Source organism: Pelobates fuscus, chromosome 2 (assembly GCF_036172605.1).
Source record: "Pelobates fuscus isolate aPelFus1 chromosome 2, aPelFus1.pri, whole genome shotgun sequence".
NCBI classification, from domain to species: Eukaryota; Metazoa; Chordata; class Amphibia; order Anura; family Pelobatidae; genus Pelobates; species Pelobates fuscus.
The window spans coordinates 371,038,377-371,057,682 of record NC_086318.1 but is presented as its reverse complement, the minus strand read 5'-3'; the positions used below and the strand labels follow the sequence as shown (position 1 = coordinate 371,057,682).

Here is a 19,306-nt window from a genome sequence, read left to right as displayed (position 1 = left end):
CATGGGAAATGTAGTCCAGAAACAATTTATGGTGTTAAGGTTAGCCATCACTGGATTAGGGCCTTGGGCCATTATATCTAAACTGGCAATTCCTCTTTGCTAAATCACTTAACTGTTTACTCAACCCTTGACTGTCAGCATTGAAAAAGTAACAATATCGGACCTACAATAGCTTGAAGTGCTATTTGCTGTCAGTCAGTAGTCGAGGTGAGACACGACAGCGGCATGGACACGCATCTTGGCTGTATCAGACGTTAAAGGGTCGGATGCGCGCTATCTTTTTGAGATAGAAGTGGCAGGATTTGGCTATTGATTGGATATAAGGGGTGAAGGAGTGGTCGGAATCAAAGCTAACTTTGCATGCGGCCCTCGGATTACCGAATGTTGGACAACCCTGCTTTATCTAATTATTCAGTTATCTTATAGTCCTTAACGCTTCGCACTTTTTATTTTTCTTCTTTAAGTTATGATCTGTACCAGATTCAATCCCCTGTTATTTTAAGTGTACTATTTTAGATGGATAAAACCGTTTCCTGATCAAACATGGCAGCATGTACTTTACCCAGAAATCCCAACATGCAAAAACTAATTTCAGGGAGGTTACTTCACTAGCTACTTGTGCGTGCCACCTTCCGCCGCTGCCAACAACCATATATGATCAAAGAACATTACGTTTTATTGTGACCTGGACACGTTCTGAACTGACTGTCGAAAGTCCCTAAATCCTGGACTGGTAGGGGGTACTTGAGGACTCGATTGAGAACCCCTGGGTTAGGAGAGGGCTTTCAAAGGCAGCAGACAAGAGAAATGCAGGTTTTGTAAGCGATTTTTACATTTGGGTACAGATGGAAGCCTATAGTTTAAACAATTTAGGCTGTCAGTTGTTCAAATCCCCATTTGCTGCTGAAACACAGGACAGCAGCAGTTTATCTGTCTCCATGGTTGTTTAGTGTGTTTAATCCCCTAAGTACATTTAGTAATTTAGAATAAAGACTAGTATAAGTACCTGGGTTAGGTTCTTTCAGATCCTCCTTCCAGAAGGTGCTAGGAGACATTTTAGGAAGTTTTTGGTGAGAATTTAGGTACGTTTTATATATCCAATGATGCATTTTACAAAAGAGTGCTGATAATGGATATGCTGGTTGTATAAAGTCTGCCTGAATACCACAGTCCTGAAGGCAGTGAAGAGGCCAATACCCACGGTAAGAGGTTTGCCTGGGTGACTGATTAAAGTACATACTTAAATAACATGCATTAAAAAGTCCACGCAGACTCTTCCTATCAAGCTGGGCTTGACAAATTTGGAAGCAGCTAAAAATGTTAGGAGCCAGATATTTTTATTAACAAAGCTTAATTTTCAGCGACCAAAATAAAATTCTTAAAGGGATACTATAGACACCATTACCACTACAGCTCAATGTAGTGCTTCTGGTGTTAACATTAAAAAGCCTGCAAGGACAGCCTTTAAACACTGCCAACATTGATGGCAAATCACACCTCTAGTAACAGTCACTAGGTGATTCCTAGTCCAGTGCTGCACAGTGTGTAGCAATGACGTTTAGCATCTCCACGCACTGAATGTTCCCCATAGAGATGCATTGATTCAATGCATCTCTATGGGGAGATGCTGAATAGTGCATGTGCAATAGCCTAGCATTGCTTTCCTATAGGACAGCATTGGCTTGGCTAAAGTCATCAAGATTGAGTCTTAGCCATGGAGGTGGGGCCAGCCATGGCGAGACCGGCAAGGGGTGGGAAAAAATTGGATAAAAATCAGAGGGAGACGGACACACTCAAAAATGTATCATTTAAAAAATGTGTATTGTAATAGAAATCCACCCAGCCTACCTACATTTTGAAAGAGCTGGAGTGGATGGACTTTCTTTGGGGTCCAGTGGGGCTGCTGTAATCTCCCTCTCACGCGGTGTTGAGTGATGGCAGGGCCGACCAGGCATGACCGCAGGCGGCTGGCCCCGTCCTCTGCTCTGCCACAGCTGACCGGTGCCTGCGTCCTCCCTCACTAGCTCAACTGACCAGCTCACAAATCCTAAGCTTCCGGAGAAAACTCCTAGTCTGAGGTTTGTCGAGTCCTGCTATGAAGGTATGTGGCATTGATTTTGTTACCTGTGCCTTTTAGCACATACACAGGCTTCTTTTTTTCTCTTTCAATTTAATAGAAAAAAAAAAATCAGTGGATTTACTTAATTGAAATTCTGAAAAGAATAGTTGATTGCAGCCCTTCCAGGCTCTGTATTATCTTGAGGTATAGCCTGTGTGTTGGCAGATTTAGTATTAAATGGAACAGTGGTCTTGTATCTTGTGCTGAGTCTCTTTTTTTATCCTTGTCACTTATTTATTTTAGCACATTATGTGTCTGCAGATACCATTATAGGTCATCTTTAAACTGTTTCATTAAAACTGATTTGTGAAAAATGGGAAACTACCAATTTGTGTTGTCACTATTGCCAATTATAATAATTTTGAGAAATTGACAGTGGTTTTCTGTCTTTTCTTTTTTTTCTTTTTTTTTTTTCTTTCTTTTTTTCCCAATAACTTCCGTAGAACTAGCAGCTAACCGGCTCACCGCTTCCATACTGATATTGAAATACTCAAATAATTGCTTGGAGAGAACCTTGCAGCTATTTCAGATGGCTCTGTGTATTGTGCAAATTTTAATTATGGGGTTCTCACTACCTACAGTAATACCCAATTTGCAATAAAACTGGATTATATAATATGCTAGACATGCATTTGGACTCAAACTTTGTTTTTGCCTCTTCACTCCTGTATGCTGCATCTGAAATATGGTATATTTGGTAAACAGTACAAATTGTGTTGTTCATTCCTCCTAATGGTTTACATTAGGAATATATACTAAAGGTTGCAAGGTTTTGCTAGTATAGTCTCTCTATATTACTTTATATATATAATTTTTATTTCTCCGCATCCTTTAAAGGAATACTGTAAGGACAATAACTACTACAGTCAGCTGTCCTGGTTCCTTCAAGGGCAAATCGCCAAACCATTTGAGAACAGTTTTACAACGTACTTGGGGTCCACTGGGCACCTCCTTGTGTACTTCTGGAAGCTCCTGCACTGGCACGGCACGGCCTTCTTGCTCGATGGGAGGTGCCACCTGGCAGTCCATTGGTAATTTCTCAGGCCTTTCTCAAACGCTTTTGACTACTTACACTGGGAGAACTGCTGTTCCCTCCTAGCACCTTAACCTCTACAGGAGACGTAGTGGTTATGGTGCTTGGAGTGTTCCTTTAATAATTCCACTGATCTGATTTAGTCCAGTATGTGGGCTTTTTTTTTTATTAACCTTCTTTTTATAGTAAACCATGTCATTATGTACAACAATTTCCAACAGACCCAGCAGACGATAACGTTTAAAGATAATTTTTTCCATGAAGGCTGTATGAGTCAAAGCCAGAGGAGGTTTGGATCAGGCAGCATAGCAGTGATACTGCAGAGGCATGATCTATACACCCAAACTGCAGCCTTTCCAAAGCACGGCTGTTTGATTTCTAAACGGTTATTTATGCATCCAAACTCCAGCATATCTGTTGGCAAAAGGAAGGTCTCTGGGGTGCATTGAATACTTATTTTTATGCCGTATATTTTTTGGTTACAGGTTAATGCATTCTCTGCAATGAAGAGATCCACTGTGTTCTAGAATAGCACTGCAGCTTCTAAGGCATGCTGCTTAGGTCATGCTGCTGTATGTAAAACTAAAATAATACAAAATAAGTGTTTGTGTTTTTTTTTTTATTTTTTTTTTTATTTTTATTTTAACATGCCTTTTGATCCAAGGGTAAGCACAAAGTCTATAGTGTAGGGAAAGTATCTGTGACAGAACAAGTATTTACTATTTGATTCCATGTCAAAGCTTGAATTGCTTGTAAGGGTTTGATTTTGTGTTGCATGAATACACTCTGGAAGCATTCTCTGTGGTTGCCTTCACTCTATAGCAGTTGAAGGTTTTTGTAAACGTTCATGCTTGCAGTAGGAAAGAGGGTGGTAGATATACAGAAGGTGAATAAAATATCCAATATTATAAAAAAAAAAGTGACTTGGATAATTTGTGTCATTCGTGTTTTGATGTGAATTAATTTCTGTACCACCATCTGTCACATTTCTTTTGATATAAAGTGTTTTTCCTGAGCTACTTGGAGTTTTATTTAGTCTCTAATGGACTGGTGAGGGTATCATATAGTATTTGAGTTCTGGGTCCTGGTATGATCACAAATACAGATTGTTTTGAAAAGCTATTTTGGAAAAAAGATTTTGGGGAAAAATGCTGGTTATATGTAAATGATCTTGGTACAATTACTCAGACATTTACAGACATTTAATCCTGCAAAGTTGTTATCCATCTAATGTATATTTTTTTAATTTATTTTTTTAGGCGCTATGGTTTGTGGTCCCGGTTACGAATGTGCCTAATCTTCTTGGTTGGATTGTACATAGCCATTCCATTTTTAGTAAAGATCTGTCCTGCTATCCAAACTCAGTTGGTCTTTTTAAATTTAGGTAAGTGTTCTGATTTCTTCCAAATTTGTAATTCTGTTGATTGTTTCAGTGTAGAGCCAAGGTTGATATAGAACAAATACCCAAAGGTAATCTACAATACAATAGTAACCGAGAAAAACATCTTGAAAGTGTGCCTTTATATTAAAGTGTCATTTTATTAAGATACCCTGCACTATTATTTTCTTTGTTTCCTTCTATATTTGCCATGATGTTCCACAAGTCCTGAGGTTTCTCCAACTTTAAGATATGCTTACAATCAATATTGGTTTGTGAGTGTGACTTATTATCAAATTATTAACTCACAATTGTTGCAACATTATTGCACATGTTTTTCTCTGTTACTATTGTATTGTAGATTACCTTTGGGTATTTTTTTTCTATATTGCTTTGAGTCCTTATTTACAGTACATGGGTAATTGTTGTGAATTTTTCACCTACTGCCCACTGAGTGTGTTTCATCCGCTAATAGGTGTATCTGTATACATTATATATAGAGCCAAGGTTGGCAGACTTAATTTGAACAAACCATTGACTAACATTGATGGTAGTTGTCCAGTAGAAAGAAAAGAGACAAGTTTGCCTAAATCTCCACATAGCCAGTAATGCGTTATTTCATGAACAAGCCAACTGCTCACATGCAAAAACGGTCATCCTACTTGAGTGGTTTAGACATTTTGTGGTATGGAGAGGCTGTCAGAAGTCTTAGCACTATAACTGCTATCTGCCACCATATCATGCATACATTTAAAGGGGCAAATATCCTCTCCATGTTATAGTTTGTGTTAGTGCAGGTTTGACTCTAAATGCACACATATTGCAACACTGTTTTGGTTGCTAGTACCTAAATAGCAGGAAATCCCAGCAGCACAAAACATTAAAGGGACACTATAGTCAACATAACTTTAGCTTAAGGAATCAATTTTAGTGTATAGATTATGTCCCTGCAGTCTCACTGCTGAAATTTCTGCCATTTAGAAGTTAAATCACTTGGTTTATGCAGCCTTAGGCACGCCTCCATGCATGCGACTTGCACAGCCTTCCTAAACTCTTCCCATAAAGTCATCTAATGTTTAGACTATCTTTATTGCAAATTATGTTTAATCTAGAATTTCTTATCTCCTGCTCTCGTAATAGCTTTCTAGACCCTTCAGGAGCCTCTTGTATGTAATTAATGTTCAATTTACAGAGCAGCAGACCCAAAAACATTTTTTTACTTAAGTTACATCTGATTGAAAATGAAACCATTTTGTTATCATGCAAGCAGTCATTAAGAACAAGGGGAATTGTGGCTAGGGCTGCATAAAGTGAAACAAAAGTGATTTAACTCCTAAATAGCAATGAAACTTCACAGGCATGATCTATACACTAATCTATACTCCTAAATAGCAATGAAACTTCACAGGCATGATCTATACACTATATATTAAGCTAAAGTTCTTTTGATGACTATAGTATCCCTTTAAATACAGACAAGGCGTTACCACTTTAGTCTCAGTTGCCAAGAAATTAGGGAGGCTTTCCATTTAAAGAACATGAGATTTTAATTCGCTATGGGAAAGTGTTTTGAAGTTTCCCAAGCTCCTGTTTTGTGATTTCCAGTGCCATGCTCCTAAACCTTTGCCGCAGATGGCAGCTGAATAGTCAAGCCTTCATGGACATTTATACTAAACACTGTACAGAACCTGTGGAATACCCAGTCTCAACTGCCCTTAAAGCAGAACCACTTATAAACAATATAAAGCCACAAAAAAGACATCCTTCTGGAAAGTGCTAAAGAAAGAAGTGGTTATTTAAAATAATGTTTGCACTTTACTACGTAATGCTGTTGTATTTGGAAAATGCTTTTGTAATGTAACCTAGGGCATGAACGTATTACAATTTGTTAGGTCAAACTTTGTACACAAACCTTTTTTTTTTTTTTTTTTTTTACTGACACACCCCCTTCTTAAAAAAAAAAAAAAAAAAGCACAATACCTGGTTTATTACAAGCTCCAGGGATTAACTAGATGTTTTGATCAAGCTATTTGTCTGGTTTGCTCAAATGGTTTCCCAGCTTTCTGTAGGCAAATTTGTCAAAATCATATGATATTGCTTATCTTTGCATTCATGGCTTGTGTAATTTAATCATGTGATCTTTAGATGTATTATATTCATCTAGAAAGGGAGTTAAGGAAGAGATTTCTGACTATGACACCGTGTCACATGCTTACAAGGTAAAAGAGAGGGCTAAAAGCAGAACTGACTCCGTGACTGAGCTCAGCAGAAGTTGTACTCCATAAAACCTCAGACAGGGACTAAATTTTACTTAGCTTTCCAGTTAAGCAGATAAAACCATACAAAAATAAGTCCTGCAGACAAACTCACTCTCTACTCCTGGGTGGCTGCAATGATGATCAGCCCCAATTCATACAATAAAAACCAAAGAAAAGCGTCACTTGCTCACTATCTCAAATCCCTATGCAAATTTAAATAACTGGATGTATTTTTAGTAGACGACAAATGGCCTCCCGACTCTAATACATCTAATAGCCCCCCTGGTCGCCCCCAAATGCCCCTAAACCCCTATATTACCTATATTTAATGTTTATTTTCTGCCCGGACCTAGGTCCTGGGCGCCACCATCTTTTTGTGGGTAGATGAAGTCCCTGCCCACATTAGATAGCGCTGTGAAATTCCCGCACATGCAAAGTTCGGCATTCGGACGGGAATTTTGACCAATTATTCTTCAGAAATACCGAATGTCTTTTCGTTTGTTCGTTGGTTTATTATAAGGAGGGAGCTGCCAGCTCGCAGATCCCTCTTTGTAATATGTAAAAATAGAAGCGTCAGGGAGCTTTGCTCCCCGCCCCTTCCTAACCCTCCACATGTCCTCCCTCACTCTATAGGGGTCAATATGACCCCCATAATAGCATAAGGGAGATTAAAATCTTCCGACTGACCCTACTTGCTATGCTGCGAGTAGGGGCATGTCACCTAAACAGTGAGCAGCTGGTGGCTGCTCACTGTTGTGAACTCCCCTCATCTATTAACTAGCTCCTCCTCTCCCCACCTATCAACTAGCAGAGGGGACATAGTGTCCTCCCCGAGCCCCCACCTGTGCCCTGCGAGTGCGTGCTATGCACTAAATGACAATGACTGGGGGACTTATTGTCCCCCTACCCGGGCCCCAACCCATGAGCAACGGGTGGGGGCCCCAGATGGCAAGGGGGGCCTATTGCCCCCACAAATAAGCATCGGGTGGGGGCTCTACATGAAATTGGGTGGGTGCCTATTGTCCCCACCCATGGGCAGCAGGTGGGGGCCCTAAATGGCAATGATGGGGGAGGACCTATTGTCCTTCCCCCAGTCTCCACCCATGAGCGGCCGATTGGGGGGCCCTACATGAAAACAGGGGGGGGACCTATTGTCCCCGGCCCCCACCCATGAGCGGTGGGTAAGGGCTCTAAATGGGGGGAGGAGGGGGGGTATAAAACCTGGGGAGGATGACTAGGGGTCCCCAAGCCCCTTGTTTCCCCACCCTCCCCCAAAAAATACATTTCTACCTACCCCCCTCACACTAAAAATAGTGAGGGGTGACACAATAAAACCAAGTCCCTGTAAATAAAAATAAATACTTACCATTTTAAGTCTTCTCTTTTCATTCCCCAAAAAGGCCAAATTAAAAACCATAAAGCCTGTCGAATTTATAAAATATAAGACCCAAGCGCCAAAAAAAAATAGACGCTAAAAAAAATAATCCATGTTATTCGTTGGATTCCTGACAAGGGCCTTGGGGACCTATGTCTCGCCCCATTGTCACCAGCGACATAACGAGTAGGGGCAGAATAATTACTAATATTAAGTAATTTTTACTTGGTATTAGTAAACTAGTCTTTTGGTAGATCCCTCCCTAATACCGTGGAAATTAGGGACCTATTTACTAAATGGCTGCAAGATGCAGCCGTAGCACGAATAAGATCGATTCAAATGAAATTCCGATACGAACAAACTACTGAATGCCATTCTAATACAAATGAACAAACTGTTAATTCTGTTAGGACGGAATTCGGTAGTTTTGCCAGCGTCCTATCTGTATGACAGGATGCTGGGGAATATTGAAAGGAAGCATCGCAAGATCGGGTAAAAATTGTGGGAAAATGTCTTTGACCGCGAGAAGTGGGTCCAAGCTGGTCAAGCGTAGGAAACCTCCATAAGTCAAAGTAGTCCCTACTTTGTCTCCTGTTTAAAGAAAACTAGAGCAGACAGAAAGGGGGGAAAAAAGAACAGATCCTGAGAGAGAAGAGGAATAGATTTAAAGAAAGGTAAATTCGGCTTGACAGTGCTGCTATGAGTGTAAGCTCACAGTTCCCTGATAACCCAGAACACTCTGTTCCCTTTTCCTCCCTTGACCGTTTCTGCCTTTAATGCTTACCTCCCTCTCCCAAGTGCTTTCATCTCCCTCACTTGCCCATAATGCTGAATAGTAAAACTGTAAGATGTGGTCTCTGAAAAGCCCTTCTATCTTTCATTGAAGGGCACATAATAAATCTTATTTATCTGATGAAAATTAGTTCACGCAGGTCCTAAAATGTCCAGTCCCTTGAACTACCCAATCCTTTAAAAGTTACTTGTCATGGCAAGCCTGGAGAGTGTATGTCACACTCACCAGAGCTAAATCTTTCCTTGCCAGAGTTACATATTCATTCACCAATGGTTAGCGGCAAGAAGACATTTTAAATAAAGATTTGGTATGTTTGTATACTTTTTTTTTTTATTATTATTATTGTGTACAATGTGTGTAGAGTCTACACCTTTCATAGATCTATATGCACAGCTTCTTCTCTATGCTATGTATTTTGAAGTTTTTATTTTAAATTTAAAAAAAAAATGTTTGTTTTTTTTCCAGTGCGGTTTCCTTATTTTATTGATCTTAAGAGGCCTCAGGATCAAGGTTTGAATCACACCTGTAACTTTTACCTGCAGCCAGAGGAGGATGTAACCATTGGTGTCTGGTAAGTGCTATGTTGTATTGATCCTCCCTTAAAGGAACACTCCAGCTTTAAAATGAAATACTTTTATGTATAACATTTGGGTGTAAAAAAATCAAATAAAAAGCTAAATCTGTTACGGGTCTTCTTAAAGGAACACTTTAGTCCTTTACATAGTTTCAATGTTGCAAAATTGTTTTTCCTCACAGATTATAAACTTTTTATTACACAGATAAAGATAAGGCAATGTTTGTTCTTTTTTTTTTTTCTTTGTGAATTTCTTTCACATTGATGGTTGTTATGGGGGAAGAGGCTCTCCCATGCCCCCTTCTGATCCATCTTAAATGGAGGTTTCCCATCTGCAATACACTGTGCATGTAAAGCAGCATTTATTGTTATAATAGTAAGTACATTTTCCTCCTGGAAGCTGTTTGACAATGAGCTCAGAAACCAAAATAATTTGTACTTTATGTACTGCTGCACATGTGAATAATACTTAATTTAACAAATGCCATGCCATCTGATCTCCGTCACTTTGAGCTAACAGATGCAGCTTTATTAGAACCCTCTGAACGCTGTTATATCGTGTGTTTCTTCTGCTATAAAATAAGATAAACCGAATGCACATACATTAGAATGGTCTACCTTCCATCCTGAAGCCCAGCTGTTGGCTCATTGGGACATATGCTGCACTTTGTATTTTAAGTTGTTAGATTTACATCTTCTACATCTATTTATTTATGTGATACTCCTATTTAAGTATTTGGTGGAGTTTTGTTTTTTTTCTACTACTATCCTGTTGGCTGTATGTATCTGTTTGCAATGGGTGTATATATATATATATATATATATTGTCATTTCAAAATTTGGCAGAAGCTAGTAGTACTTTTTTTATTCCTAGCCAATTCTCCCAGTTCTCACGGTTTCCAACAGCAGCTTGCACCCAAATCTCTAATGAACAATACACGTTTTTTGTTTTTGTTTTTTGGGTTGCGTTTTTTTTTTTTTTTTTTTTTTTAATGTGATTTTTGTATTTTTAGGCACACCCTTCCTGCAGTTTTATGGAAAGATGCTCAGGGAAAGGACCTGGCATGGTATGAAGACGTAATGTCCACTAACTATCCTGTAATTCTCTATCTACATGGAAATGCAGGCACCCGGTAAGATTTCTTAGTATGTGAGTGACTAATGGGGGCTTAAGTATTGTTCAGACTTTCGTTTTAGGCTGACACAAGTCCTTAAGACGTTGTGCCTTATGCATCACATGATCCTGAAAGACTGAATATTGCCATCCATAACAGCATGCATAACAAAGACAGTCCTGGGGCATATCTCAAAATATATGATGTAGTTTTGTTAAAACTGGTTTGTTTAAAAAAAAAAAAAAAAAAAAAGTCAGTTAGTGGTATAATCATTATTTTAAATTTAATGCCAAAACCTTTCCCCTCTCTCTGCAAATCTACTCTTCCCTTAGTTCATCCTCTCATGTCACAACAAACTATTCAGATTATTATATGAATCTAAATACATGTACATTAAGTGTGTGTGTTTGTGTATATATAGAAAAAAGTGATGGCTACTACTTCCTGAATTATTATTTTTTTTCACTCCCCCTAGCATGTGACAGATCCTTTGTAAATTAATTTAAAAGTGCTCTAGGAGTCATCTTTTGAATTTGGTTTGCTGTTCTCAGACTGCTTGGCATATTCCTCCTACACACCTTTAATGTTTTTGTAAGGATTTCAGTTCTACACTTATCTTACTGTATACTGTAGACAGGACAGGTGTAGCAGTACGTAGTCTCATCTTTGGAAGTGTAGGAAGAATCATTGTGGAGAAGACAGACATTGGCTGTTAATTATAGTGTATGCAGGCTGATATTTGTAAAATGTCTCCATTGTAATAATTCTTCCTTCCTGTCCTCCCCCCTGTCCCCCACAACAGAGGAGGTGATCACAGAGTGCAGCTATACAAGGTATTTATTATGTTTCATTTTGTTAAAAATTGTCATCTTTTCACTTTTCCAAATTAACTATGTTCTTCTTGAATAAATCTCATGTAGATTTTTTATTAAAATGCTTTACTAAACCACATTTTAGTTAAAAAATCCATTGTCCTTATGTGTGTTTCTACTGTAATAGAAGCATAACTGTATGCTGTCTTAAAATATATGTCAAGAGGAAGTAGTTCCCATTATATTATTTTTTAGCCTAACTGCAAAGAGATGTTTCACTGCCCAAATTAAAGAAAAAAATATACTGTTTAGTAGATATACACCCAGTGAAAACAGGCATGAGTTTATTATTATTTTTTTATTTATTTTTTTGTATTGGAGTTTATCTAAAAACAGTTTGCAAAATTGGCAGATCTCCTTTTTTTTTTTTGGAGCCTTAACAAGCCGTCTTCTAACCTAGCCCAGACTTTCTATAGCTGTACAATCAGGAAGTAATAGGACCAGTTATCGGACAGCTGGGTGTGTAACAAGGTTAATTTGTTAATGGTGCTAATTTCTATTGAAATCTGCACTTTGTAAAATGGAAAGACATAATCTTCACATATATGCTTTAGTGGTCTGGTGTGCCACTTTATTGATCTGTTCCATCTGGAATGGTGGTATCTTCCCCTCTATTATCAGCTGTGTTTGAACTACAGTGGAACTCCCATTCTCAGCAACTCGTTTGCAAAACCTGCCTATTGCTGGATCTTTACCTGATTTCATTAGCTACTGTCAAAATGGAGGAATACTATGATAGATAGTGAATTCGTGTTGGGTAGTATCAACAAGCTGTTCTAACTCGCAATACTTTGTCCACTTTGCATTTTAGGTCCTCAGTTCAATGGGTTTTCATGTTATTTCGTTTGACTACAGAGGTAAGCACTGAATAAAGCATTTACTCTCTAACCTGATAACCTGATTTCACTGGTTGTTGTTGGTTGCATAGTCAGCAAGTGGTAGGTCATGAAGAATTAAAATAGATGTGTCTTGTGATTGGGATATGAAGTAGAGAGCACATCCTCTTTTGTGTATATTCTTTTTGGGAACATCTTAATTTTGTCTTTACTTTAATGCATACTTAAATACTCTGGAGGAAAAAAAAAGTTTCAGCTTGAGATGTACTTCTGTAAGGGAAAGAATGCCTGCCTGTATTTGTGCTTTTACCTAAATGTTTATTTACGGAATGTTCATCTGGCAACCCTCTAATCATATTTATTGTTATTGTCTTTACATGAAAAAATACGTTACACAATGTGGGTTTATGTTTATTTTATTTTTTTTTGTCTGTGTGTGTCTGTTTTAATACAGCTTGCAGTTGGCTATGAAACCAATGAGCATTACATTAGAGGATTGCGATTTAACAATTTCCTTATTTTTGTTCTTAAATCTGATGGTATAAAAATGGTAGGCAGGATTTATTTTATTTGGGGGGCGGAGGGGGGAGTTAAAGCAACTCTATAGTTTTAGACATTTGGAATTGCTTTATCAGAACATAGTATGCATGATGCATGGTATTTCCTGAAACAAGGCTACTGGCAAGACTTGAAGGAGTGTGTTGGCACCCATCATCTAGTGTAAAGTAAGTAAGAAAGCATAGTTAGTTATTTGTTATGGCCCAAAAATATTCTGGAGTACTCCTAATATGGTTGAAAGTTGAGCTCCTAGAATAATCATTTGTTTGTTTTTCTAGGAATAAGTCAGTTGTGGGAACAATGCTTCTGTTGAAATTGGGAAGCACTAGTTGAATGTAACCATGCCTAAATACACACAAACTGCTCTCCCAGATCAAATTGTGCTGATACCGGAGAAACTGACAGAAGCCAAGCACAGAGAGATGGACATAGGTTTCTTCAGGAAGGAAGAGATTCTTTATTGGATCACCGATCGGGACTCAGAGGGACTAATGTCACCAAAATACATCAAGTTCTGAGCCCCGGACAATAGTGCAGGCTCCTTATATAGGCACATAACTCCTCCCATATTAAGCTCCACCCGCACATTCTCTTGACCAATCAATACAAACAAGAATTAACTTCCTGCTTGACCGCATGGCCTGTCCAGCACAATGGAGGAGGGGAATACTACATCCTGTATTCTTGCACATGCTCCGTACACTACTGATCGTATCTTGCCTCGTGCAACCAACTGATCGATACGTCAGCATATGCACGTACAAATGCCACGTGGTAATCTCTGCCTACTAAATTTATTTTTACCGAGATTCCACCACATTCCCCCCTTTGATGCCTCTTGATATTTCACAATTACTTGAGGCATCACTTAACCTTAGTTTGCATACACCGCAAGTTACCTTGAACCAGACCTGACTTATCTTATGATGTGAATCTTCAACACTCATCTTCCTGCATTGGTTCTCCCTGATCTAGAGCCTTATATTTATAAATTGCCATTATCTGTGCAGCAGCCTTCCTCTCTGCTATATTTTCTATCAGGCTTTGCACAGACCTAACTACTAAGGGTATAAGACACGGCAGGAGTAGACACAACATTAAAATCAGTAGGACTCCACCTACCACTGCCTTAAGCCCTCCAAACCACTCATACCAGCTACCAAACCAACTGCTTGGATTATACCCTTTCCATACCTGAGTAGGCACATGCGCTAGTTTAACCATATGGCTAGTAAGCTCAGCTATTGCTTGCCCTTCGTCATCTATTTGAAGACAGCAATTGCTCAGGTTAAACTTCCCACATACACCTCCCTCTACTGCCAAAAGGTAATCCAAGGCTAATCTATTTTGGTATACTGCTGTCCTCATCCTGGTATTATGCTTCGCTAGAAGATTGAGCGCTTGTGATGTCTCATTAGTAATGATCTCAACCACTGCCTGTAATCTTATAATACGGTTGAGCATATAAATTGGGGTTCTATAACCAAAGGTACCGTCCTCTGCCCACGTGGCTGGCCCATAGTAATCTATAATACGCTGGGGAGGCCATTCATTATCTTCCCAGGCGCCTATCTCTATGGGTCCCCTTTTCTTCCTATGATTCACATCATACACTTCAACACCTAAAGTCTCACCTGTTTCAATAGGTAACAAGAAGAAGGATGGTTTGAGCATACCCAACACACATGCCCCTTCCCAGTCCTGTGGCAACTCCGAATAGGCTTTCTTACCACAGATCCAGTACAAATTTGCTGGGGCTCTCCAGTTAGATGTGATGGATAGGTCAAACCACACATCCTTTAAATTGGCGTATCTAGCAAACGGGTTAGATGGTTCTGAGACATTTGAAGCCGACCACCAAGTTGTATTCTTTGTATCATCATCATAAGCTTTTTGCCCTAGACAAGTTAATTCTCCTACAGAAGTATTATACATCATTCCTTTCCTTGCTATGCAAACATAACCTATGATGGAGGTCTTTAATCTCCACTCAGATTTACCTCTAACACTCATATGATAATCGGCTTGTGTAGATATTAATTGGTCAATTGCCTCAGAACCGGACATTACCTCCTTTGCTTCCCAAGGCCATTGGTCTCCCATGTTAGTACCTCCACACACATAGCAGTTGGTAACATTAAGACTACCGGCAATACTTTCGGCTAAATCAATAAACAGGTTTTTAGCATTATGGGGGATCTTATTATCTATGCTCATCTCTTCATAAAAGGAATGGTATACTTGATGAGTCTGGGAGGATACCGTATCTGTCTCTATCCCTATAAACAATACTGTCCCAGGATCTAAACCCGTCCCATATATTTGAAACCCAAATAAATTACCATATTTATCTAAGAACTTGTCGGGGTTATTTATAAGTATATGGACTGGATTGCATTCCATAGACCTACAGTATGGATTGGTAGGCAACTTAGTCACAATCATGTCCTTGTCTACTGTCTGTCCCCAAGTTGCCCACCCCACACAAGACCAATATGGGCAAAAGTTATAATCTCTATTTGGGCATCTAGGACTCACATATTTATTTTTACTACTGGGACAAATATATTTATCGTTAGACCTATACGTCCTCTCCCATCTAAGATCCCCACATACATTCCACGGCTTTCTACCACTTGATATCGCCTTACACGCATCAAATAGCAGAACACCCGAAGAATGTACGGATTCTAATACCGTCTTATTAATTAGGGTCCCCTGAGGATCTCCATTCCTGAGAGTCAACCAAATTGTACGAGGTTGATACTCTGGACTGAAGCACCTAGGTTCTCCTACTCCTAAATGGCACACACTATATTCTATATTTAGGTATCTACATCTTGATACATCTCCTTTACACTCGTATTGTGAATGCCAAATAGGGTTTGGGAAATATGGTTACCTGTTCTTGTAGTCTTAATGCATACCTCACAGCTAGGAGTGTCGGTACCTCTACCTTCCTGAATATAAAAATACACATAAATAAACATTATCAAGAACACATCTTTCGTCGTCATCCTCAGTCTTCGTCCGTGCGAAGGCACCTCAGCTTCCAGGATGTAAGGGCTGCAGGGAATGGAGTTCTGCTCGTCTTCACAGGGGTCCCTTCGAGACTTTTCCTGGCTTATATACTATACGTCGGTGAGCGGACAGGCTTTATTATGGCCTTCTCACTCACTTACCAAATCTCTGAAACAATAAAATTTGTAATCCACAAAGTTCCTCGTCACTCCGACTGAGTCGTGCGCTTTAACCGGATCTTGCAGGGATTCTCTGGATCTGCTGTAACTTGCCAAGAATCGACTGCTGCTGGTTTAACCCTGGAGTGATGTATCCACGGAGTCACTTCGGCTACTTTTATCGCTGTAGGGGTAGACAAAAGAACAACATAAGGACCTCTCCACTTGGGCCCTAACGGTACATTATTCCACTCTTTAATCCACACTTGGTCTCCTGGGTGGTAACTATGAACTGGGGGATAAATATTCACAGGTAATCTATCTTGTACCCATTTCTGTACCTCCTCCATAGTCTTACCCAACTCTACAACCTGCTGCCGGGTAATTCCTTCTCCCAACTGACTCAAATCCCCCCTTAAGTTACCAAGTACGGGAGGTGGTCGCCCATACATGATTTCAAAAGGAGAGAGGCCCATCCTTCTGGTATGTGTACTGCGGATTCGCAATAGAGCTATGGGTAAGAGAACGTTCCACTTAAGTTGGGTTTCCTGACACATTTTAGCCAACTGATTCTTAATAGTTCTATTCATTCTCTCTACCTTACCAGAACTCTGGGGTCTATATGCCGTATGAAGCCTCCACTTTATACCAAGCATATGAGTCAGTTGTTGTAGGCACTGATGAACAAAAGCTGGACCATTGTCCGATCCTATAGAGCAGGGTAGTCCATATCGGGGTATTATTTCTCGTAGCAGGAATCTCACAACTTCTCCTGCTTTCTCTGTACGAGTAGGACATGCTTCTACCCAGCCTGAATAGGTACACACAACCACCAGAAGGTAGCGATGTCCACCAGATTTAGGCATCACTGTATAGTCAATTTGTAAATCGGACATGGGGAGTCCCCCCATAAACTGTACTCCTGGTGGCTTTACTGGTCCTTGCCTTGCATTATTTTTAGCACACGTTACACATCTTCGTACAATGGCCTGAGTCAAGTTGGACAATCTTGGTATGTAGAAATGTTTTCTGAGAGATTCTTCTGTGCTGTCTCTCCCAGAATGTGTCCCGTTGTGATAGTTTTGGACAATTTCTACCGCTAGTGACGCTGGAATGACTATTCTTCCATCTTCTAACTGATACCATTTGTTCTCCAAATACTTTCCAGGTTCAGTCTTTAACCACTCCTCTTCTTGAGCTGTATAAACTGGAGTCCATTGAGACAGTGGAGTTGGTATAAGAGCAGCTATATGCCCCACATACTCCTGTCTTCCCGATTCAGCGGCACGCTTAGCTGTACTGTCTGCCATTCGATTTCCTTTGGTTACATCACCATCTCCTCTCAGATGCGCTCGACAATGTATAATACCGACTTCTCTCGGCTCCCACACTGCTTCCAATAGTTGTAGGATTTCAGCTGCATACTTGATTTCTTTGCCTTCTGAATTCAATAGTCCTCTTTCTTTATACAAAGCTCCGTGGGCATGAGTGGTTAAAAACGCATACTTGGAGTCCGTGTAGATGTTCACTCTTAAACCTTCAGCCAATTGTAACGCTCGTGTCAGTGCTATCAATTCTGCCTTTTGTGCTGATGTTCCTTTTGCCAGTGGCCGAGCTTCTATCACCTTGTCTATTGTTGTTACTGCATATCCTGCATAGCGGATCCCTTCTTTCACATAACTACTGCCGTCGGTGTAATATTGAACATCGGGGTTCTGGATGGGAAAATCACGAAGATCGGGTCTACTTGAAAATACTTCATCCATTACTTCCAAACAATCATGTTGACTTTCAGTAGGTTGTGGCAAAAGGGTAGCTGGATTTAAGGTATTTACAGTCTCTAAATGCACTCTTGGGTTTTCACACAACATTGCTTGATACTTGGTCATACGGCTGTTACTAAACCAATGATTTCCTTTGTAATCCAACAACGTCTGTACTGCATGTGGGACTCGTTCCCAGAGTGAGTTTATCGGCTTCAGCTACTAGCAGGGCAGCTGCAGCTACAGCTCTTAGACAAGGGGGAAGTCCGCTGGCCACTGCATCCAGTTGCTTAGACATGTAGGCAACAGGTCTTTGCCATGATCCCAAGTACTGTGTCAATACTCCCACAGCCATTCTTCTTTGCTCATGTACATACAGGTAGAATGGTCGTGTGTGATCAGGTAGACCTAATGCTGGGGCACTCATCAAAGCCTTCTTCACATCTTCAAATGCCGTTTGCTGTTCTTGAGTCCATAAGAAGGGGTCGTGCTCTGTACCTTTGATAGCTGCATACAGAGGTTTTGCCAGTATCGCGTAGCTGGGAATCCATATCCTACAGAAGCCTGCTGCCCCCAAGAATTCTCGCACTTGTCTTCTATTCTTGGGTATCGGTATTTGGCACACAGCTTCTTTTCTCTCTGGCCCCATAATTCTTTGACCTTCAGAGATATGGAATCCCAGATATTTGACAGTTGGCAATTACAACTGAGCCTTCTTTCTAGACACCTTGTATCCTGCCTTCCAGAGAATGTGTAGTAGATCGTGCGTTGCTTGCTGACATATTTCCTTTGTAACTGCTGCTATCAACAAGTCATCTACATATTGTAACAATACACACTCTCCTGGGATGGACTCGAAATCCAATAAATCTTGACTTAGAGCTGAACCAAATAGGGTAGGTGAATTTTTAAACCCTTGGGGCAGTCTTGTCCAGGTCATTTGGCGTTTTGAGCCCGTTACAGCGTTTTCCCATTGGAAAGCGAAGATACATTGACTTTCTGCGGCAATTCGGAGGCAAAAGAAGGCATCTTTGAGGTCTAAGACTGTAAAATAAGTAGCCCCGCCCGGAATTAAAGCAAGCAGGTTATATGGATTGGGCACAACTGGATGTATACTAACAACCGCATCATTGACTGCTCTCAAGTCCTGCACAGGTCGATACTCATCTGTACCGGGCTTTTGAACAGGCAGCAATGGGGTGTTCCAGGGGGAAGTACAGAATTTTAGGATACCATACCGTATGAACTTATCCAGATAAGATTGGATGTTCTTCTTAGCCTTCTGCGGGATGTGATATTGTCTTAGGCTCACTGGATAAACCCCAAGTTTTAGTTCGATTTTAATAGGTGGAATATTGCGGGCCAGTCCTGGTGGGTTGTTCTCTGCCCAAACTCCTGGTATGTTGAATAAGGACTCATCACTCCTAGGGTTTTGGCTAGTCAACGCTGTATA

At 40.1% G+C, this 19,306-nt stretch overlaps 1 protein-coding gene across 2 annotated transcripts in view; it reads left to right on the top strand.

Moving 5' to 3' along the window:
* ABHD12 (abhydrolase domain containing 12, lysophospholipase) overlaps positions 1–19,306 on the top strand; it is a 144,294-nt gene that overhangs the window by 86,244 nt on the left and 38,744 nt on the right. For both annotated transcript variants that reach the window (XM_063443713.1, XM_063443712.1), the window contains exons 2-6: positions 4,412–4,536; positions 9,422–9,527; positions 10,544–10,663; positions 11,448–11,478; positions 12,329–12,374. In XM_063443713.1, the coding sequence (XP_063299783.1) occupies positions 4,412–4,536; positions 9,422–9,527; positions 10,544–10,663; positions 11,448–11,478; positions 12,329–12,374 (428 nt within the window). The remainder of the gene's footprint in view (positions 1–4,411; positions 4,537–9,421; positions 9,528–10,543; positions 10,664–11,447; positions 11,479–12,328; positions 12,375–19,306) is intronic.